This window comes from Carassius carassius, chromosome 30 (assembly GCF_963082965.1).
Source record: "Carassius carassius chromosome 30, fCarCar2.1, whole genome shotgun sequence".
Classification (NCBI taxonomy): domain Eukaryota; kingdom Metazoa; phylum Chordata; class Actinopteri; order Cypriniformes; family Cyprinidae; genus Carassius; species Carassius carassius.
In genome coordinates this window covers 20,957,721-20,981,934 of record NC_081784.1, presented here as the reverse complement: position 1 = coordinate 20,981,934, position 24,214 = coordinate 20,957,721, and the positions used below count along the sequence as shown (strand labels likewise).

Here is a 24,214-nt window from a genome sequence, read left to right as displayed (position 1 = left end):
CAAGGTTTACACAGCCTTCCAGGATCTACAAACGTTTATCACACACAACTATCACAAATGGCTGCAAGCAGTCAGTGGAGATGTCCGTAGAGGAAATGCACAATATAAAGAACCAAGGGCAGGCAAACTGCTCACTTGTGTATATTAAGTTATTATTTCTTTTGGAATAGACACTGTGTAAATAATGAGCTGCTTCTTCAGGCAGTGCAAAATAAAGTAAAATAAATGAAAGTCATCAAAGAATCAAAAAAATCTTAAGCAGCACAACGGTTTTCAATATTGATAATAATACGAATTGTTTTTTGAGAAGCAACTCAGGACTTGAGTAATGGCATTTTTCTTTGTAATATACATTTTAATATCTCACAATATTACTATTTTACTGTGTGTGATTTAGCAGATCAAATTGATTTTGTTTTGATATGTTTTTAAACAAATACATTAAGTTTTCATAAATACATTATTTTCTCCTAAGTTAATCCTTATTGCAGATTCTTTATTGTATGTTTTCTTTTCTCTTTAAATGAATGATTTAAATAATTTTTTAAAATGATTATATATATATATATATATATTTAAATCATTAATTTAAAGAGAAAAGAAAACATACAATAAAGAATCTGCAATAAGGATTACCTTAGGAGAAAAGAGGGTTACTACAAATAATTTCAGTAGCCCATGTCAAGGCCAAACTTTAAACTAAAAGCATCTCTCTGCAGTTATTTTCTAAATTCACAACTGTGTACCGGTTAGGAACAACATAACTATATTTGAAACAGATATTATCTAATGCCGCAAATTAGCAGAAGCTAAAGTGCGGTTTACAACAGAAAATGAAGCTGCTAAATCATTTGGGCAAATCCATTTTGTTCACTAAATAACAGTTCAATAAATGACTGTACAGTGATGAGAGATCAGAGAATCCATCAAACCGAGTGCGACAGCAGCAGAACTTGATCCTGACATCTTACATTGGCTAGGTGACCTGAAGTTGAGTGGTTAAACCAGCAGTGGGATTGAAGAGGCATGATTTCTTAGGGATATTAGGAAAGTACTCATTCAAATGACAGCAATCTGGAATTCATTTCAGTGTGTGACCTCTATGACTTCGTCAACTCAACAGTCTTACAGCGACACAACATGTCAGGAATGATCACCCAATCAAATTGTCAAAGTAAAACAATGTGTCCGCTTACATTAATATGACGCGGAAACCTGTTCTTTCTCGTTCAAGTTCATCACCAAATTATTCTGACAGATTAAAAAGTTGCCAGAGATGCAAAGCCTTGTTTGACCTAGTTATCTGTTTATTTTCAGAACCATTTCGACCGACCCTACAATTATTCAAGCTGAAACGTTAAATATCCTTAAGGAGTGAACGGCACAGCTCAAAGTACCTGACCTCAGCTGACTTTGATAAATTATGACATTAAGTTCAAGTGCCTACTCAAATTTGGCCAAAAGTCCTGCCCCACTTTGGAGCGAACCATCAACCACAGTAAATGTCAAATTCTCATCAACTTGCGCTCGGAGTCTCTGACAGAGGTGATCTGCCCTCTTTGAGGTTGCTGCATGGCAGTGAACGCTAACTGTCTGTTTCCCAGCATTCACGTGGAATAAACGATGTGCTAGGTCATTATCTTGAGCTACGCTGATCCTCTCGTAATCGCCTGTGTTCAGATATCAGAGAAGGCGGGGGTGTCTTGTGATGCTGTACTGAGGTATAGTTGACAACAATTCACCGAGGAGCAAGAACACAGTTTTGACAACAGTCCAGTGGAGCTTGCTGTAACTGACAGATGAGTTTAGACCCTTCCACCACAATGATTTCATCCCAAGAAAATCTGTGGATCGAACGGGGGAACGGAGGTCACGGGTTACTGTGAGTCAGTCATTGTCTCCAATTGCTTATTAAATCATCATTGTGCTTTGCTCTTTATCCTAAAGGGTCAATGGCAATAATCTTTTGTATCATTTTCAAGAAAAGTTTAATGACACCACACACAGAACTATAAAAAAAAAAACATTTTTTACGTGTTTTTTAAAGAAGTGTCTTATGCTCACCAAGCATCATTGATTTGATCAAAAATACAGCAAAAACACAAATATTGTGAAATATTGTTACAATTTAAAATAGCTATTTTAATATTTTAAAATGCAATTTATTCCTGTGATGCAAAGCTGAATTTTCAGCAACATTACTCCAGACTTCAGTGGTACATGATCTTTCAGAAATCATTCTAAAGTGCTGATTTGCTGCTCAAGAAATATTCCTTGTTACTATTAATGTTGAAAACAGTTGTGCTTTTTAATAAAGTAAGCTTTTGTATATGTATATCTCTGACTTTTTACAATCTGAAGTCGAGAGTCCCTTGATGTCTATAATGTAATCACCACCACTACAACTACTCACTTTCTTTATGATGATATCACAACAGTTGTATCACCCTGATATGTTTGACTTTGTCACCCCCCCCCCAAAAAAAATAACTTTTGACATGCTCTTGCTCATAATAGAAGTAATATATCCAATTGATTGTATATAAAAATTGTAGTTTATTAAACTGCAGTTTTTTTGCCATTTGTGAACAGGATTGAACAGACCTCTTTCATAACATGTTTTCATCTATCACTGATGATTAATAAGCCTGAAAAACACATGATACATAATTAAAATAAAAAAAATGCAAGCTGTCAACGAATTAATTGCCATCATTTGTAAATTGATTGTATATTGAATCACACTAACAAACACAAATGCTGCCAAAAAAAGGCCTCGCTATGAATAATAATGAATATTAAATATTTCCAGCATGTTCTGAATTATAACTCTTTGGTGTGTTTTTCTCTTCCTACAAGCAGCATTTGTCTTCATAAACGTTTCCATTGGCCTGTCTCATGATCATTATAATGCAATCAGGGCTCATTGCACACAGATCAGTTTCGCCATCAAAAAGACAAGTTGCTCAACATCTGCCAGGACTCTGTGTCTCAGCATCTGAGAGGGTTGAGGAACCCCCTGACATGAACACAGCCATCCATATCAACCTAAGCAAGAGAAAGGAAATTTGAGGACCCCGCATCGATCCCGCCATAAAAATATCCAAACCATATGGCTTGCCTCTTCCCTCATAAATTACAATAATAAAGTCCTGGGGTTCGAGACATTGAAAGCCACGCTAACCTGCTCTAAACTCTTGGCAGGACTAAAAGCACACAGGAAATACTATCCTGCATCTCAGATGTCCCAAACTCAAGTCACAAATCACGCACAAATATGAATAATGCTTAGACTGCATTAGCAATCACTTTTAAAGCTGATTAGAACGCAGGCATGGGGTATCCATTTGTATGATATATTTGCTGTCAGTCTCCTGAGATGATCCAGCACGACTGGGAAGCAGACCAAAGCCCCAAATACCGCAGCTATGTTATTGCGAATGGGCTGGACAGGCTGGCTTGAATTCATGTCCTTGTCCATCACGCTGACATATTCTCCGTCCTGAGGTATCACTTAAGACTCACCAGTGTTTCTTTTGTGTATATATTAATACATCATCCAGGAGGGACTGCTTCATCACAGGTGCTGTAATTTTATGAGGCAAAGCTGTACTGATTAAAGTCTCTAAAGCAATGACATAGCGGCTTTAGCAGTGTATTAACTGCTGCTGGTGGGCTAATGTTAAAAGATTTGGGTTGCAAATGCCATACTTGTTAACAAAGAAATCAGAGTTACATGTACTTTCTATTTTAATAACAATTAATGATGCATATTTACATGCAAGTAACCCTAAGCCAAGCCCAAATCCTTACCCTAACCATATAGTAAGTACATGTAGTTAATTAATATTACTCAGTACTTAAATGTATAATTACACTGTAACAAGGACACCTTAAAATATTTGTATAAATCCAACTTTACACAATGGTATGTAATGGGTAATGAAAGCTGTGCAATTAGTGCATTGTATTGTTTGAAGGGGGAAAAACATGGAGTGATAATAATACTGTAATTACAGTATATGGTTACATACAATACTTGGATATATTCCATAAGAATATAATGCAATTGTAACAAAAATGTATCTTTGACAATAACATTTATAGCAATAAAACTTTTACAACAATAATTATTATTATCACAATTTAAAGGGGTCATGAATTGAGAAATCAACTTTTTACTTGAATTTCGATATATAACCTTCCTTCGGATTCAAATATTCGGAATGTGTGTGTTTTTTTTATGAAGTTCCAGCTCACGTGAGTAAAACATTGAGTGTTTGTTTGCTTAATTTCATTGCGGATTCATTAGCAAACAAGACACAGGTCGACGCTGGATTTGCAGAGAGACTGAGATTAAAAAGCAATTTCTTTATTGGATCCAACAGGAATGGTGCAGCACACTTATGAGTAAAAATATTTTTTGTCACTATAGGTTTGTTAGAGATTGCTTGATATGTCCTGATTATGTGTTTGTGTCTAAAGTCTCAGAAGGCTCCAACTATGAAGGACATAGCTTGTCAAACAGACACAAAGAAAGTTAGTTTACTATGCAAAACTATTATCCAATCATAGCAGTGGGCGTTTACTTCCAAGTGTTCAATGCAGCACGCTCATAAAAACAGAGCATTTCTTGAGCTGGCTTCAAAACCATGGTAGAAAATAGCCTATTATTTATTGATTTTGATGTTTTGAACATAAAACCACACAAATGTCATTGGTGGACATCAGACAATAGAATAAAATCATTTTGAAAAAGCCAGTTCATGACCCCTTTAGAATTTTTCATTTTAATATATTTAAAAAGTAATTTATTCCTGTGATGGCAACGCTTCATTTTCAGCAACCATTACTTCAGTCTCACATACTCCAAACATGTGCCACATGATCCTTCAGAAATCATTCCAATATGATGATTTGATGCTCCAGAAACACTTCTTATTCTTATCAATGTTGATAATACATACTTACACATACTGATAAATTTGTACATGATTCTTTGATTAATTGAAAGAACAGTTTTTTTTATGGAATTTAATTTAATTTTAATTTAATTTAATGGATCAATTAAATGCACCCCTGCTGAATAAAATCATACATTTTAAAAACAAATAAACAAAAACTCTGAATAATATATATATATAAATATATAAATATATATATATATATATATATATGGCACTAGCTTTTGAAACATCGACTTTGTTTCTAGACGGACTGATAAAAGAATATGAGTGCCTTCACTCACAAAAGTTGTGTAAAACCAGCCAGTCAGATTTGAGATGATACTAGGGTTGGAGGGACTTCTTATGAGGCCATTTTAATTCATAAACACTACAGCAGGCTTTTCAGAGCATTTTTCTTTGAGCATCCCAAGGAGCATAGCTACCATTAGATATTAACATGCCTTATTAATTTGAATCATTAAAAAAGAAATGATCTCTTGCTTTCATATTCCAATGACTGCACCAAAGTACAAACAAATATGTTAAATGATATTAAAATAAACAACACCATCTCAACAGCGTCATGTTGAAACACTTCACCACGTTTCAGCTGCGCCTTCAGAGACTCATTCCACTACATCAAACGGCAAAGTATAAGAGGAGAAAAGAAAGAAAGACAAAGAAAAAAAAAACAATGGTGTTGATGACATGTCCTCAAATTCAACACAAACAGAATTATTCAACGAATGCAGTGCCATCTCATATGGAGATAATGACACTGAAGACAGAGAAGCCATCTCAGAACAGTTCGGGATGCCAAGCCCGAGTTCAGCAGTTGAAACTGTCAGGGAAGTAAAGTCTGCCCTGGTGTTTTAATCTACCCTGCTCCGAGGAAAGAAAGAAAGAAAGAAAGAAGGAGAGGGGGGTGCGTTCCAGACTCGGTGATAAACAGGACTCTGACTGCCTCATGGAAGAATCCGATCCCATCTCTGTGTTCTTTTCTCTCTTGCACTGATAGACGGTGAAGAATGGCTGGAACGTTCTGGCTCTTCCTCTGTCTTCCTCCATTAATCTCCATCTCCAGACTAATGGATATTCATGCCCCTGTGCCAAAGAAGTCCTGGGAGGCCCACCACAATCTCTTGAGAGAAATCATATCATATCTTCTCTCTCCGACAAAGGAAACAAAAGCAGTCCTCACAAAAAGAGGCCCAAAAACAGCCCCTGGCAGCTCCTATACAGACCTACAGGCCTGTAGGAGTAAACTTAAGGCAGTGGTCTCCCACAGATGGATTGAAAGCCATTAAAAGCAATTAATCAGGGCTGTAGAAGACCAAGGATATCCAAAGCAGATGTATGGGAGTTACATCAAATGACTAACATGAATCAATATCATACTGACCTTCTTTCCATCCATTATGTTTTGGCACCAGATCTGAGGAGAGCCGAGGTGTAAATCTGAAAGTCAATATAAACTTGCGCGATGGCCATTCATGTTTTATAGGAGCTCATTATTTAACTGTGGCTGAAATTATAGGTGTGTTTTATAAAGGGGATTTAAATGGCCGCAAAACAACCCAAACTCATCATACAGAGATCCTAAAGACCTCATCAGGACTGGAAAACCCTTTGGATCATAACATTGTCACGCCGCAAAAAAATATCTGTAAGACAGTTCTCCCTCATCCAGATCAATTGAAAACATATGTCAGCCATTTGGCCAAAAAACTATGCAAGGGAATAAACACATGGCATTCTCTTCAGGAATGAAGCAACGGATTTCATATTCAGTACTTTCTTATGAAGGCACGGACATAACCCTGTGGTCAACAAATTTATGATTTGTAGAAAATAAATTAGATTTATTATTGGCTTTGTTCCAAAATGTGCTGAGCGGTCTACATAGACAACATATTTCAGAGCATCATAAGCATCCACCTAGTGTAAACCTGTTTCAAAACGTAGAAGGTAGGTGTAACGCATTACCCTCCATAATTATCGGGAAGAAGGAGGTCGGGAACCGGCGGACAATCAAGTCAAACTTTCATAATCAAAATAAATACAAAACAGCGCGTCAGCCCCTCACGGCTGACTGCCGCGCACAAACAAAACCAAAACACAAACTAAAACCCAGGCCTGGTCCTCTCTCGTCCTTCACTGTCGTTGCTCCTGTTTTATATCCTTCTATCTCCTCCGTGGGACTCGAGACCGGTGGGTCGAGCAGGTGTCGCTCATTTCCAATCACTCCACCGGCCTCACTCCGTTCACACGGCTCTCGGCCCCGCCCCACTCGTCACAGTAGGATATTTATGTGGTCTCAAATATCAATTGTACTGTATAATTATTAGGGATGTGTAAAAACTAAAATTCTGTCTAATACTAATAAAATTGAATTATTTTCATGTTATGATTGATAACTGATAAATTATACCCTTTGTCTACCTCAAAGATGGTATGGTAACAATATGGTATTGATATATCATGCATCCATAATTATTTCAAAACTGTAAATAGTGCAACTATTTTCTTGCATTTTTTTAGGATATACAGTAGACCACTTGTGTGCATACATTCGCAGTGCTTACCAAATAACCAATCTCCTAAAAAATACCAATAAGACAGTCAATAAGTCTGGATTCCAAAATCCCCATAATAAAATCAGCATAATGCCTGACAGTGCCAAAGTTTGGAGCTGGTTTGAGAATAACACTCATCGAGATGAAACATTACCGTTACAATTATCACAAGAGAAACTTTAGAATCTCATTGAGCACTTACAAGCACTTTTCCAATATCAAATGTTAAAGGTGCATTCTAAGATTGACACACTGCTTGGAAGAGAGAATGACAGCTCAACAAGCTTACCATGAAGTTTGGCCTGCAGGTTTCAGTTATATGCAGTATGCACACATGCAAACTCATGCTTATAATAATAATAATAATAATAATAATTCATTACATTTATATAGCGCTTTTCTAGGCACTCAAAGCGCTTACATAGTCAGGGGGTATCTCCTCATCCACCACCAGTGTGCAGCATCCACCTGGATGATGCGACGGCAGCCATAGTGCGCCAGAATGCCCACCACACACCAGCTTACTGGTGGAGAGGAGACAGAGTGATGAAGCCAATCAGAGGATATGGGGATTGTTAGGAGGCCATGAAGGTCAGAGACCAATGGGTGAATCTGGCCAGGATGCCGAGGTCACACCTCTACTCTTTTCGAAAGACATCCTGGGATTTTTACTGACCACGGAGAGTCAGGACCTCGGTTTAACGTCTCATCCGAAGGACGGCAACAGCAGACTTATGAAACAGCAGAGAGGAACAACTGCTCGACAGGCCATAATTAAGAGGCAACTCTGCCAAAGGCAAAGCTTGGGGCTATTGCATATCTATTGGGCTGTAAAAAGAGACAAGCAATAGCATATCAACAACACCAATCAAATTTATCTCAATTACACAGGACAGCTGGCATAAATATCTCTGTCTAGGGCTGTATGTTAAACATGGCATTTTAGCTAAACAATGTGGGTACAGATCCAGACTTTGGTAATTGAGTGATGCACGCTATCCAGATGTAAGTTAATGGAGGGTAGGCAGACAAACAGCAGGTGTAATTCTCACTCTGTCCTGCTGAGCTCTAAAAGTCAGTGCTTAGCACCCACTGCTCCATCATCTGGCCTCTCCTGGCCTCTGTGACAGCACATTTGTCATCATTTTCACATTTTGGGCAAGAAATGTACTGTTTTAATGGTGCCCTCTGAACGGTTCCAGATGTTTGTTTATTTGTTGTACCACGACTGTAAAGTCATTTATTCTTCATATGCAGTCCTGTTTAGGGGTTACAAATCATGGCAGCATAATCATGGCAAACTGTAGGTGAAAAAAAAGTGCATGGTCCCTGGGGGGTCTTCAGTTAAGATTTCTCTTTGAAGGCTGCCTGCCTCGAGGGTTTAGTTGTGTGCCATTTAAAATACAGTCAACTCAGCTGGAGCAGGGCCCACACAGCTGATGGAGGAGTATGGTTTCACCCTCAACGGCTTCTGGTTCGCTTACCATGGTGAAGATGAATGATGGGAACTCAAAAGTGGTGGTTGATGCTTTCTATGTCCAGAGATGTATATGAGGATTTGTATATTTTACATTTTAATTTTGTATGAAGTTCCAGGGCAGTTGTGTGACTGGTCGTGATGATTGTTATTAATATGGCATCTAGAATGTGATAGCATTGAGACTGGTGGCTCCACTTTCAGCATATAATAGAGTTGCAAGATTAAGGTTAAAAAAATAAATAAATGGTAAAAAATACAATAAAAATTCTATCTAAAATTATAATGGAAAAAATATTACTGGCACATATTGGCACATAAATCAACCAAAACTGAAGCAGTTTCAAAGATGAGTTTGTGTGTAGCAGAATTTACTGCAAACTGAGCTTGTCCGAGATTAACCGCAGCAGATCATGAGCTGCTCATGTGAACACAGTACCGCACTTCACGATTGGATAGTTCCAGTAATCCAAGCTACTGTACGATTGCTTGACATTTTATCTTACAAATTTTACTCTTTTGGAGCTTGACTAAACCAAAATTTTCTGTAAATGCAATTGTTGCAGGAAGATTTTTCTTTAGAAAAACAAACAGTCTAGGATGAATATATCATTTTGGGCTGTTCCTTTAAGATGAAATCTGTCTCTTGAAAAAAACTTTGGGGAGGTTCAGGCGACAGGCCGGTTTAAAGCTGGTGAGAGCTGACAGCAGTGTTACTCCCTGCGGCCACGCTCTCCCCCCTCCGTCTCCAGACTCTCATGGCTCTCCATGTCACACCAGGCCTACCTCCTTTCTTAGCTTCTTCTGTTCCCTCTTCCATTTCTCTCCTCTGAGCCTCTCCTGTCTGCTCAATGTTTGTCCACTTCCCAATTTTCCCCAAAACAGCAGACAAGGGTCTTACAACCCAAAGCCAAGACCAGAGGTGGAAAGTAACGAATTACATTTACTCGCGTTACTGTAATTGAGTAGCTTTTTTGTGTACTTCTACTTTTTTAAGTATTTTTTTTAATCTGTAATTTTACTTTTACTTAAGTATATTTAGTTTGAAGTATTGTACTTCGCTACATTTTAAAACACATTAATTACTGAGTAAAAAAAAAAATCGCTCCCTGGAAGCTATGTCAGTTAATAATGGGCAGGAGGGCAAACTGGCGCTAAAATCACAAGAAAGATGCAGACGGACAAAACAGGCGTTAGTGGTGCAGACACCGCTGAAAACGAAATCCCGTCATATTCTGAAGTTGAACTTGAAGGAAATGAAGTGAACCCCTGCCCATATTTATACTCTATTATGCTGTGTATGCTGTGCTTGCCTAGGGAGACCAAACTAGCAGTTTATAAAATCTCGACAAGACATCAACCCCACGTAATGTAAAAAAAAAAAAAACAACGGTCAAATATGTACTATTGTGTATTATGTATTGTGTTAATCAGCTACATGTCGGCTGACTCGATTTTCTTCTCATACATTCCCGTAGCGTCACAGTGCATTTCCCTGAAGAAGCCGAGCGACTTCAATGGGGCTGCTTTGAACAGTTTTTTTCAGTGCTCCGAAGCTAGACGGTCATTGGATAAATGCTGCGATTATGTCCCGCCCACGGACGCTCAGCGTCTCTGGAGGTGAATGAAGACTGGGCTTCCGCGTGATGATTGGAGGATCTGTCGATCTCCTTTTGACTGACAGCGGTCTGCACCATAAGAAGTCGGTGAAGCTGTTTCACGCTCGGTCCCATGATCGCGGATTTCTCAAGTGTATTCGAAAGACAAACTTCGGCAATATTTCTTGATATTTGTAAAATGCAGAACCACCACAAAATTGAATTGGTAACTAAGACAGATTGAAAACACACACACACACACACACACACACACACACACACACACACACACACACACACTATAGCCATCTAGTGGTTAAAGTGATTTATTACAATTTTTAAACTGAATTTCCCCAAAAATGGGCAAAAATCTTACATTAAACCTTATAAAATTATACCATGGATAATTTTATAAGGTTTAATGTAAGATTTTTGCCCATTTTTGCCCATATATTTATATATTTATATTTATATTTTTTTTTTTTTACAACAGGACAGCAAACTAAGAGACTTGCGTTTTAGACACCATATTGCCGTATTTCTACAACAAAAATTTATTCCAAACACAGCCACCAAAGCAAAATTTTGCATCTCTGAGCAACATGACAGTGTTTCGTTTCTGAATGAATCAACCGTTTAAATGATTTGGTTCAATCGCAATGACTCACTTATTAACAGTGACTTGCTGACACATACTGGCCATTTTAATTTCACATTTAAAGTATCTTTTGATTTTTTTTTTTTTTATAATTAAGTTTTTATAATTTCAAATGAGCATTCAACATTTTATGTCTGGCATATCAAAACATTATTCATGCATTTGTAACTGCAGGTTAAATGCATTCTTGTCCTGCACTAAACAGTGTGTAAATACATCTAAATGCCACGTCCGATGAAGCTTTTGCATTTCCTCTGTATTGAAAAGATGAGTTTGTTGATACTGATTTGCCTGGTAACAGCCCAAATGTTTTATTATTCTAAATAACTGATTCCTTTAATTAAAAACAACTAGTTTGAGATTAATAGGCCTATCCCAGGGGTGTCAAACTCAGTTCCTGGAGGGCCGTAGCCCTGCAGAGTTTAGTTCTAACCCTGCTCCAGCACACATATCATGTAGTTTTCAAATAAACCTAAATGATTAGATTAGCTGGATCAGGTGTGTTTAATTAGGGTTATATCTAAACTGTGCAGGACTGTGGCCCTCCAGGAACTGAGTTTGACAACCTTGGCCTGTCCCATTTTTGACTCCCTCCCACTGTTAAAATGTAACTAAGTAATTTTTACTCTGAGTAAATTTTAAATGAGCTACTTTTTACTTTTACTTGAGTTGATTTTTTAGACTGGTACTTTTACTTGTACTTAAGTAAAATTTCATTAATGTAATGGTACTTTTACTTGAGTAGAATATTTTTGTACTCTTTCCACCTCTGGCCAAGACCTCCTGTAGAATGCATAAAGCCGGTCCTCCCTCTTCCCTCCACAGACCTTCTGTCTGCTGTAATTACCCATGGCACCTTGGCTCTGGGGGCCTGGCGCAGGTGACATCAATTGTAAAAATATAGAGAAAAGGTAGAGTGGGCCCCTGTTTGAGACAGCCTGCTGTCATATACGCCACTAATCCTGCCGGCCACTGCAAGGCGGCAAGTAACATATAGCAAACATGACAGGCCTAGGCTTTTACCTATGGAAGCATGCCCTGATATCAGCCATTCTACTGCATAAAACTATTCACCTGAAATTGAAAATTCATCATTTACTCATGCTCATGTCATGCTAAACCAGTAGATTATGTATGTATGCATGTATTTATTTATCTGTTTATTTATTTTTGTACAATGAAAGTCAGTGTTGTTTTGCACCCCACTTTGAATTAATGATGACAGAATTGTAATGTGTGGGTAAACTACTCCTTTAAGAGCAAAATACTACACTATATAAGCAGTTAATAACTGCACTGCTATACAATTGCACAGATGCCCCATGAATTATCGCAATCCAAACACAATGCCGACTTCCACTGACAGTGTCTTGGAGGTGAACTGCATCTTTTTGTGCCGTGGCTATTCTATTAAAGCATTTTCATGGCACAGCCAAAGGTGAGTTTTAGTAAAGAGTTACAGTGTCAGAGCCGATGCATTAAGCAAATAGAATAGGCAATAAGTCAAGATAAATAAAAACGGTGTGATAAGGCAGAGGAATAAAAAGAGGTGAAGGACAAAGATGAAGGCTTGTGTTATCTAACGCTGCAGTACAGTGTCGTAAAAATAACAAATGGAAAATGTCAGCTCACCCAAATCTAAGAAGGAGAAAAAATATTTCATATGTCCGCTCCGTTCACCTTTTAATGGACTATTCTCAAGCAGCATGATTTTGAAAAGCACTGGGCTTTCCTCTACATCACTTGAGAGGTGCAGGTCAGCCTTTGCTGAAATAGATCTGTCCTTGGTGGGGGGTTGAGAGGCACACAGCTGACCTCGCATGAAACTAGCACAGCCATGGCCATGACAGAAAACAGCGCTTTGCATTGCACAGACAAAAGAGCATGATAAATGTGGCCTGCATGAAAGCCTCTTATAGACTCAAGCACATCAAAACGATCTTTTCTGCACAGCTTCTATTAGCAATCGAGTGTATGTTTGTTTAGATACTGGTCATTCAAGAATAGTCAGTCATCTAAATAACACTACCTTTGTGGTTTCGGGCATCTTTGGAACCTCGTGGCAGTGGGGTGTATGACGTAGCAGTGGATTCGGATCTCAGATCACTGGCGGCGTCCTGAAAGAAAAAGAGTTTGGACAAACATGAATTCAGCATACTCCGTTTACACACCTGTGAACATTTATAACGTCTCCAACTATTCATTATCCAACACAGACGGGAGAAAAGTTGGTCATTGATTTCTGTATGCAATAATCCTAATTGAGTTCAAAGAAAATAACTCATTTGTCACAAGCAATCTATAATGTTTTCCCAGATAGATGACACAAAAGGGAGAGAGAATGGAAAGGCACGATGGGGTGAGAGACAACTGAAGAATGTGGGTGAGATTTCACTGCCATGACTGATTGTCTAAATGCCATAAATTTTATCAGCGCCAAGGAGAGGAAATGTTAGGAGCAGCGTTTTTATTTTAACAGGGGTTCAGGACGAGGGCAACTTTCATTATTTTGCAGGGAGGGGAGTGAAAGGTGAGTACTGGCCCTGGCTTTGATTACCTGTCCCCTGCCTGTTTAAGAGAGGGGGCCGCCAGGGGAAAGGCCCCAGTCACTATTCAGCCATGAAGAGCCCCGCGGGTCAGGCCCGGGTCAGCCTGCCACTCACTAACACACACTGCCGTGTGTTGACAATCTAACAGGTGGCATGAAATTACAAACATTACTGGCTCTCCAAAGGCCAGACCTGAGTTTAAGTAAACTCATCTCTCATTGGCCGACCTTAAAAATACAAATATATTCACATAAAGGCCACCACATAGACAGACAGAACAAGGGAACAGCTGGAGATACTACAGATCGCCTGTGTGCTTCTGGTAGGTCACAAGTGTTGTTCTCTACCTCTTTTGTCTTCTTTCAAGGACCAAAAACACAGTATATCATGATGTGTTGATATCTGATGCCTTTGTGAAAGTATTTTGCTCTTCTGCAGGCAGGAATTCTCAAAGCATTTAATCATTGTGAGGGCTAAAATGACATATACACAGAGCAGAGGTGGCCTATTTTTATTTCATTCATTGAAAACACTCGGCTTGGTGCTGTGAATGTATTGTTCATGTACTATTCAAAGGTTTGGGGTTGATACGACTTGTTTTTAATGTTTTTGATGCTCAGCAAGGCTCCATTTACACTTACAATTTAAAATAACCGATTTCTATTTGAAAACAATTTCAGTGTCACAAGATCCTTCAGAAATCATTTTAATATGCTTATTTGCTGCTTAAGAAACAAAAGACAAAGTGGTTCTTTTTCAGGATTTTTTTAAGAATAGAAAGTTCAATGAGCAGCATTTATTGTATTGTTTTATTTTTGTTGAATAAAAGTGTCAAGTATTTAGCAAAATTATAATAAAAGTTGACTGAAATTCTAAATATATGCAAATATAGCAATATTTGTGAGGCCACCACACCGCCATATTGGTTTTCCCTAGTATTACACTCTATTTAATTAATAGGAAATCATACCGTTTTAATGAGAAAACATCAACTAACGAGTCAGTGTTTTTGTATCTGAAGTCTCCCTGTATGTTTTTATTATACAAACATCCTATGCATTCAAATGATTATTTGTTTAATGGTGGGAATTTCGCCTGCATATTAAAAAATTACATTATGTTCATATACATTGCAGTATAGCAAACATCAGATGAACATGATCAATATTGGAGGGACGAGATCCTCAACGTGTATTAGAAATGACAATGGGCTGATTCTGAAACATGAATAAAGATTAATGCTTTATATGCGCATATAACTTCATTCATCTTGTACGTTCACTATTTATAGAATAATGTTACTTTATTGTTAAACATTGGTTAAAAAAAAGAAAGTTTAAGGCTCTCTGCCGGTAGGGAATAGTAAGAATAGTAAGATGGCTGCTCGAACACTTCCGTTAGCATCAACGCCGAAGTGAACTTTAGAATGTAATGAGAAATCCAGTCATTATTAGTGGATAGATACCCATATTCAATGCATATTAACAATTGATAATCAAAATAAAACATTCCAAAACATTCTTCCAAAGGTTAACTATCTGTAGGTTGTTTATATTTGCCAAGCAACAGAAAATAAAGAAAACATTTTATTTAAAAAGATATTATTTCCCCCCCGTTGTTGATATCACATGACTAATTATTGCCCTAATTACACAATACAGCTGCATCAGGCTTTCCGAGTATGTCAGCAGTTTCCTTGTTACCATTTCAATCTATTCTGGCCATTTGGCTTTAATATCCTAAAGCAGCATTTTTAGTGTCAGCTTCAGTCCGCCCTGACGAATTTCCTCTGGACCTGACAGATCAGAGGCCTTCCCCACCTAACAGCCTTGTCCCAGCCACAAAGTCGCTCGTAATCCTGCTGCTTGTCTACAATTAATCTTCCCAGTTGCCACATTATTAACACCACCACCCACAGACAGGGGCTGGCTATGCCCCACCGGTCACAGAGCACCCCCCCCCCCCCTCCGGCCCAGCGGCCAGGCATGTCAATCACATGTCGTGCGCAATAGTCGCCTGCTGTCAACATCAGAGATACCCCCTCTCTCCTAACCATCTCACCCCTCCCGGGCCAAGTCCGCTGATCAAACACCCCCAACCCTGGAAGGAGATTAATCAGAGCCCTCCCTCCACTTCCTCTCCTCCCATCCACTCCTCTCTTTCTCCCTATTCAATGAGCCATCCTCAAGATGAGAAAGGAGGCCTGCCTCATAATGGGAATCCCGGCAGAAAAAAAAAAAGTTAAAGGAAAACTCTGTTTGAATGCCAGCTGTTATCTGGGCCTTTTTAGGGGAAAAAGGGCAAGAGGACGAGAGCCTTGCTTTCATCTTTATCCTCAAGATTTTACACAAACATAATCACAAGCCAAGGGGTCACATCAGGCCCTCTGAATTCATTCAGTCTGGGAGCTTTGAGCACGCACAGGCAGTTAAGAGCTTCTCCTTTCACAAAGCAGTTTGTTTTTAAAAGATATGCATCACTATCCATCAAATAAATGGCAACTTGTGTGCTCTGATCTGTCCGTCTACAACGAAGGATAGTACAGTAGCCCTAAAAACTATTTGGACAGTTAAAAATGTCTGAATGTTGCATTAATACAATATCAAAGCAAGTGGCACCTGTAAACAAACAGTGCTATATATATATATATATATATATATATATATAAGTTAACATTTTTCTGAACCATTTTTTCCAATAATTTTTTGATCAACGGCCATTGAAGAGATTTGTGGTATGTTAAGCATACAGTTAAGCATAATGTTCACACAGATGACCTAGTAGAACAAAAACGGGTGTATTTCTTCACACTAACTTCAGACAAACAAAAAGTGTCTGAATACATTTATTCTGTTTTGAATTTATGTTATATCATTTAAAACTTTTTTTTTTTGGAAACTGATTTGCTTGAACGTGTTCTTGTGTTAACTTTCTTTAAAATAAATGCTATCTGATTTTCTATCAGCAATGAGAGAGAGAGAGAGAGAGAGAGAGAGAGAGAGCATGCAGTCTGAAGTCTAGATTAAACCATCTTAAGACACTGAGCAAAAAGGAGACAGCAAGAGCCTTCACTCATCCCACTGCTCAGATGAATATCCATCAAGGCCGAAATATGGTCGCACTGATTCTGAGAAATATGGACCGTATGGTGTGGTAACTTTGGGAGGTCTTTGCGGAGTGGCAGCAGCTAACTGTGCATTCCTCTGAGATTTAAAACAACATCCAGAGACACATTCTCCAGTCTCAACACTGTTCATCTTCAGCTCTCATTCATTCTACCTTCCTTTCTTTTGTTCTCTTTCTTGCTTTCTTTATCACCGCCCACTCATGCGCTCTCTCTCTCTCTCTCTCTCTCGCTCTCTCTCTCTTACACACATATATACACCCCCCCCCCCCCCCACACACACACACACACACCAGTGTGACGGAATGCACAACTTCCTGCACTTGTCAGATGGGGGCGCTGCAGTGCCAGGTTTGCATAAGCCTCTCATCTCTGCACTCCAAACTCTTGTTCTCCAGGCCCTGGGCATATGCTGCCTGCTCACATCATTATTGTCTTTATACACTGAGTAATCACTACACTTTATGATAATGCAGCAGAAATTTACAAGCTGGAGAAAGAAAAAAGTCTCTAATAATGGCATTAACAGAGAAAGCCACAGCAGCTCTCAGCCCAACAGGGGCTCTGCACTCAAAGGGAGGACTGCTTGCTGAAAATGTCACAGTGAAATATGACTCTTCTCCTGGATTATACATCATACTCATGCTCCCTCTTCCTTTCGCGTGTCCTTTTTTCTCCCCCACAAATAAATGACGAAAAATCCAGCCATTTGTGATTATCAACTCCAAACAAATCTCCACCCCAGAAAGTGGGAAGAGGTGAACGAGTGGCTAAGATGCAGTTAACGCTATGATTTGGTTTTGTGCGAACCCCCTAAAGCTGGAGATTTCCCTCGCCGAAGCATCAAGAGTTGAGCGTGCCTAGTGCAACTCGCAGCACGTCTCATCCTTACGAGGCCTGATCAGGGCTACAATCTAATTACCAGAGATATACAGAGATAGAGTGAGACAGACAGAGGGAGAGAGAAAGAGAGGCAAAGATCAGTGTAAACACCAGTGTTTTTTATCTCCTTATATATCTGGACAAGTACGAAATAAATGTGGCCTGACAGCCACTACAAAGAGTTCAGCCAGGGGCTTACTGCTACTTAAGGCACAGGAATGTTGTTGCTAAGCATCAGCCTACAACCTATCAGGCCCAACTGAAGGGCCTGCTTTCCCTTTAAGAGCGAGTGAGCGAGAGAAGAGAGTGGAAATTCAACAGTAACGGGAGGCTTGGGATTCAAGGAGATTTTGTAGCTTAAAGCAATTGTTAGAAGAAACAAGCTTTCTGTTTTGTTTTCTCTTGACACCATTTCAGCTTTTTGTGTTTGCAAAAGACATGTAGTAAAATGTTTTTTGATATGTTTTCTCTCTGGGTCTGTAACAAGAAAAAAAAAATGTTTTCTGTGGGTATGAAACTTTCCTTGTTTTTTGTGTAAGACTTTTTTTCCCTTTTTTTTTTGATGAGCTGAAAATCAGAGGGAAAACAAACATTTGTGTGTATTTATGTCAATGAAATAATTTTCTGTTTGTACTTCTTAAGCTCATTTAATCATGATATGCTTTGCATAAATCATGTATATGTGTATGTATATATATATATATATAGGTCAGACCTATAAATTATATTTGAAGCGCACACTGTGATTATATGCTTTGTAAATGTCATGCTGAGAGCGGGAAAACGTTTGGTGCCAATCACTGAAGAAGCACTTTAATGTTTTTGACCTTAATAATTGTCTCTCAGATATGTGGCAGTAATGTGTTTTAGTGTGCATCAAGAACTGTATTAATTCTGTTTTCTTAGGTAATGACAAAAGTGAAGGCTGGATGTAATGATGCCTGCCCTCCAAGGGGTTTAAGAGTCTTTTCTGTGGTTTGAGAACAGTGTGAGTTGCATTCAGTTAGTTGCATACCAGTTCTAGTTCAATGCACTTGTGCTACATAAGTGTATCATATGATCACTGATCACAAGTGAAACAGCTTTTGCCTCAAGCATATACACAAATTCTCCCGGAGGTGGGACTCTACGTACAGCTCCGCTTTAAAAAGCAATGGTTTAGGCTCAACAGGAAGTTAATTACCCATATCAACAGGCACAACACTTTACATGGCTTTACAAGGCTTGAACTTGAAAGAGGCAGCTTGTTTTTTTTAAACCGTTTAGCTGCTTTATCAAGACTGAATCTGCCAGGAAACGTAAAGGGAACAAAGTTTAATGAAATTTACTTAAAACTTCAGTCAAAACTAAGAAGCTGCAGGGTTTTTCTTATTTATGCAATTTTGAGTCATAAAAAAAAATGAATACATGGATATAATACTTTTTTTTTTTTTTCTGAATCCCTTGAAAAGTTTCCCAACAAATATCACAGAAAACAAAATCTGAAAAGACACATATATAGTTTTGGATTAGATTTGTTTTAAATTTTGTTGCATGGTATGTGGCATTAAAATATTATTCTGAAACGAAGGTTTTATGTTTCAGATTTTTTTTTTTTCTGTAATATTTGAGTATAATATTTGATTTATTCATATATATATATATATATATATATATATATATATATATATATATATATATATATATATATATATATATATATATATATATATATATATATATACACACACACAAATAAAATTAATATTTATAAAAATAATAATAAAAAAATTCTGACCAACTAAAATGGTGATAAATTACACACTTCAGTTTTTTGTTTTTTTTGTAGTTACCAGATGTTTTCATCTTTCGATGCATGTCATTAGCCAATTTACACTATTAACTAAATATAATTGTTTGCAGATGATTAATTGTAGTTGGATAAAGCAGCTGCCAAATTCATGTAACCACGCCACAAAATTAGCATTTTTCAACAGCTCTGTATACCTCTTCTTCTCAGTGTGAGATCATTTGGATCTCCTCTCTATATCTTTCCATTTCACAGACACTCTCTCGCAAAGGTATGACACATGGTGCTTCTTTATGTTGCGCTTAGGAGCTGTATCTAATGTCAGGGATGTTTTCAAGTATGTGGGATGTTAAATTATTGAGGATTCTGTGAGTAGGACTGTCAAAGCGGTTGTCTGAGATGTTTCCTACGCAATTAGATGCTCCGAGACATTTGAAAAGTACCCACAAAGCAGACCTGCAGAAAGTGACATGTGAACTTAAAGGAAATTAGCTTTTTACATGAGTGAAATGTGAAGGTTACTTAGCAATGCTTAAGCAGGAAGATCGACTCTGTGAAGTGTCTTTGACTCAGCCCTGATGTGAAGACAGCCATTTTCTTTACTTCCAGCGCACCCCAGTCAGAGAAGATCACAGAGGGAGTAAAAAAACTAATTTTGACTTGGGGCATATGGGAGGGGAAAAAACAGAGATGTGTCTAAATAATGAGATCTCTTGATGTTTGCAGGAAAGATAAAAGCTGAGGTTGTCGACTAGCTCGCAAGCACTATTTCAGCCTACAGCGTAAAGCAAAACAATTAAATGTTACAGTGTGATGATAATCGATTAGTTACATGGCCAGTGGGATGATGCAGTTGTAAAAAAAAAAAAAAAAAAAGTTTTCAATAATATCCCATGCAATTTTACCCTTTTTGTCATTATTAATAAAATAAACCTACATCCACCACATTACAAGTTGCTCTACAATATACAATCAGCAAGAGCATGTGAGGCGGTCGCTGCAGTTTTAAAGGCTGCGAGGGAAAGATAGCAGGAGGCCTTATTTTCCCAGCATCCTCCCCTCCCCGGGAGAAGGACTTATGAAGGTGAGTGCCTCTCTGACAGGTGCAAAAATAAAGGAGACACACCCTGGATAGAAATTAAATAAAAAGTAGCTGTCTTAAACAGTAATTGCACTGCTTTGCTGAGCAGGCTTTCAGATATATAAACTTGATTTACTATGGGCACACAACTACAAATCAGAAGGTCTTAGAAACAGTTGTGCTATGAAATTGTTTAATCTCATCAAGTTCTGCTTTCACAGCAAGCTATAAATCACAAACTCTTTGTTATCATAGACCTCCATGAGCGCCTCTCAGGCAGGCCGTGGATCGTGGGGATATATAATCTTGACTGCACAAACAGTGGGTCGTCAGTGGCTGAAATACTTTCATATTACCCGCGCCGCAGCTGCTGGAACACGAGGCGGTGATGGATATCTCATTTCCAACTCTCTGCATCTATTTCCAGCAAATTATTACTGCATAAATTTCTTGTCAACAGAAATGGACAATTAATTAAGTTAAAAAGGGACTCATGATTGCATCTCCAAACCAAAGAGAAGAGCAGGGGCAATTTTCCTGTTAAGTGGATTTACCCGTTGGTCAGTTTAATGAAGGATTTTAAACTCCGTCATAAACTTCCAGACAGGCCAATATCTGCACAGAAGCCTCAGCACAGGCCAGGTGCTGACAGATTTACATAAAGCCTATTTATGCCCGGGAGTCGTGGTTGATGGCTAGGTAGAAATGTGGCCAACCTCGCATTCTCCATCTTCAGCAAAACGGGAGATAGCCGCAAAACACCTTAATTTATTTATTATTATTTTCAGAAAATATACACATTTAACAAGGCAATCGAGATGAATATTTAATACTTATTCACAGCCCATTCGTTTCTTTTTTGTTGTTGTTGCTCCGGTCATTAATCAGAGAGGGAATCCTGCAACGAAGAAGAGCCCGGAGATTTATATGTATTTTAGCTTCTTTACAAATAAATAACGCCATGCAATTATGGTGGGAGAGGCCCAGCTGTGACCCCATGTCGAACTAATGACACAGAGAAATGTAAATCTTGTCTCTTCTCCCATGACTTCACCCTAATCACAGTTAAAGAGAGATGCTTCTCCTATGGTGCAAGAGGAACATAAAAGCCAGCTTTAGGTTTTAGCTTTGAAATCATGTTGCATCTGACCCGTGGGGTATTTGCATTCCAAATAATGGCTGAAATAGCCTTGGTGTTATCTAACACAAACAACAACATAAGTGATACTTAGAACATCAATTTAAACAATAACAATTGAGAAATCAAGAGGTCAGAATGCACTGAATATGCTCACAACATTCATTGAGCATACAAGATAAGGTTAGCAACAAAATCTGAGCATAATTGAACTCTATGTTTGTAAAACAAAAGGATAGCAAAATATTAGCATTAAAGTATGTTATCACAACATTCTTTCATTAGCAACAAAAATTATATTGGAACATTAGCGACAAAAAAGCTAAATAAATGGTAAATCTAAAAAAAAAGCATGAATGTGAAAATGAACTGTGTACTGAAAGAAATATGCAAATATGGTAAAATCAAGATATAAGAGTGCACTGAGCTTGCTATAACAGCATTCTTTGAGCATGGAAAGTTAGAAAATGTTTGCATAGTGGAAGGTTAGCAACAAAATCCAAGCATGAAAGAGAAAAATAGTTACAAATAAATCTATGCCCAACACATTTGTGTAAAGCACAAATTTTGCTAAAACCTAGCCAGCTGCCTACAGACGGCATTTTAAGTCTGTGCAAACCTCCTAAAATGCTTCTTTTGTCAATAATCTAAATTATCATTGCAAGTATTATTCAGAGAAATCAATCCTAGCTCAGTGAAAAAAAAAATCTATACGAGATGGATAATGAAACGAGAGAAATGTTTATTATAAATATATTCATTAAAATACTAAAAAGAATCTAACTATTACTAATGTGGTCCATGTTTGCTACAGTATTGTGTATCTAGCTTAGCAACATGCTGATGCTCTATTGAATCACTCACTTATAAAGTTCTACGTCAGCCAGCTTGCTGTCCATAAGGCAGTCCCTTATGTAGGCATGTAGAGAGCAATGCAGCTCAACTAGGTTTTGGAAAGGACTCATAGCTCTCTCACTCGTTGAAACAGAGCTTTTGATGGCTTGTTTTAGATGCTTTAAAAGGCTATGCTCTCTAATAACACCCAGGCCTCTCAATATCCAGGCCTGATTTATTATTAATACTGCCTGCAGTCTGTCGCTGATTAAGGCGGCCCAACTTTGTTTTACTGGGCCCTGTCTTTAATCTGTCTCTCAGCGAGATAAATTAGCCAGTGTTGTGCCAGTTCTGCAATCTTTTGCTTTCCTCACTAGTGTTAAACCACAGGTTGCTGTCAGGAGCACTAAGCTAGTATGTGTCACTGGGGATTGCAGGAAGCAATGGATATAATTCTGTCCATCAGATTAATTTGTTATATTGGTAGCTTTGTAATCATGCTCAATAAGTTATGGGGCCTGACACAAAAGAATTCAGTTTGAAGGCAAAAGTGTTTATCATGTTTGAAGGTCTGGTCAGAACATATCTACCGTATTTACATGGGGAAGAGAATAAAGACAAGTGTTTTATGTTTCTATCTGGACACTAACACAGTGGCTTTGTGGAAATAGGGTTAGAGCAAATAAAAAGTGAAACCCTGGGTGCCTTGTCTGAAGAGAAGTGAATCTTTCAATTCTCATGCTCAAATATTAATAAATAACACAACAGGCTGCTATATAGAGTTTGGGAGTGGCCGCAAGTACCCAACTTTATCTTATTGTTTTGGGATTGTAGACTAACAAGACTGTTTCAAGAATTAAATATTGTGTATTTAATTTAACATTACCAATGAGATTACCACCATTTATTCAAGTTGTCAGGTTCCATTTCCATTTGGTTTCTTGGCTGGCACTTTCCGTTCAAGACAATTAACAAAGGGTTTATATAGTGTAATAGTTGTTTAGAATTTGGTAGCCACAATCCACAGAATTAACTAATGCTAGCATGCTACTTACTGTACCACTCGCCCTCTATCTGGATTAGTGATGCACCGAAATGAAAACTCTGCGCCGAAAACGAAAATTTAGGATGCACTTGGCCGAAAACCGAAACTGAAGCCGAAAATGGCTTCTTTTAAAAACGTATATATATATTGCTTGGATTTAATGGATCTGAATTGAAAAATCACAATATAATAATCAAACTTTTATTAACAGTTACATAACAAAACAAAAAAATATGTTTTACAATAAATATAAATAGTAATTATTCTTCAAGTTTTATGTTCCATCAAATAAAATAGTTTTTTAAAAATTTTGCAAAAAAAACAACAATTTTGGAGATTTTTGCAGAACAAATGTTACATATTGCAACTTTGGTGTCCTCTCGTATAGGGCTGTCACTTTTGTGAAAAAAAAAATCCTGTTCGATTTTTGAGACATAGGCAAAGTGTTCATTGAATCGTTAGTAAATTGCCTATATTTGGCGTTGATCCGTTTTTCAACGCCAAATATAGGCAAATC

General features: G+C 37.9%; 1 protein-coding gene across 2 annotated transcripts in view; it reads right to left on the bottom strand.

Annotated features, from left to right (window-relative positions):
* The window catches only part of lrmda (leucine rich melanocyte differentiation associated), a 271,154-nt gene that overhangs the window by 21,747 nt on the left and 225,193 nt on the right, over positions 1-24,214 (bottom strand). For both annotated transcript variants that reach the window (XM_059517918.1, XM_059517917.1), the window contains exon 6: positions 13,285-13,372. In XM_059517918.1, coding sequence (XP_059373901.1) covers positions 13,285-13,372 — 88 coding nt within the window. The remainder of the gene's footprint in view (positions 1-13,284; positions 13,373-24,214) is intronic.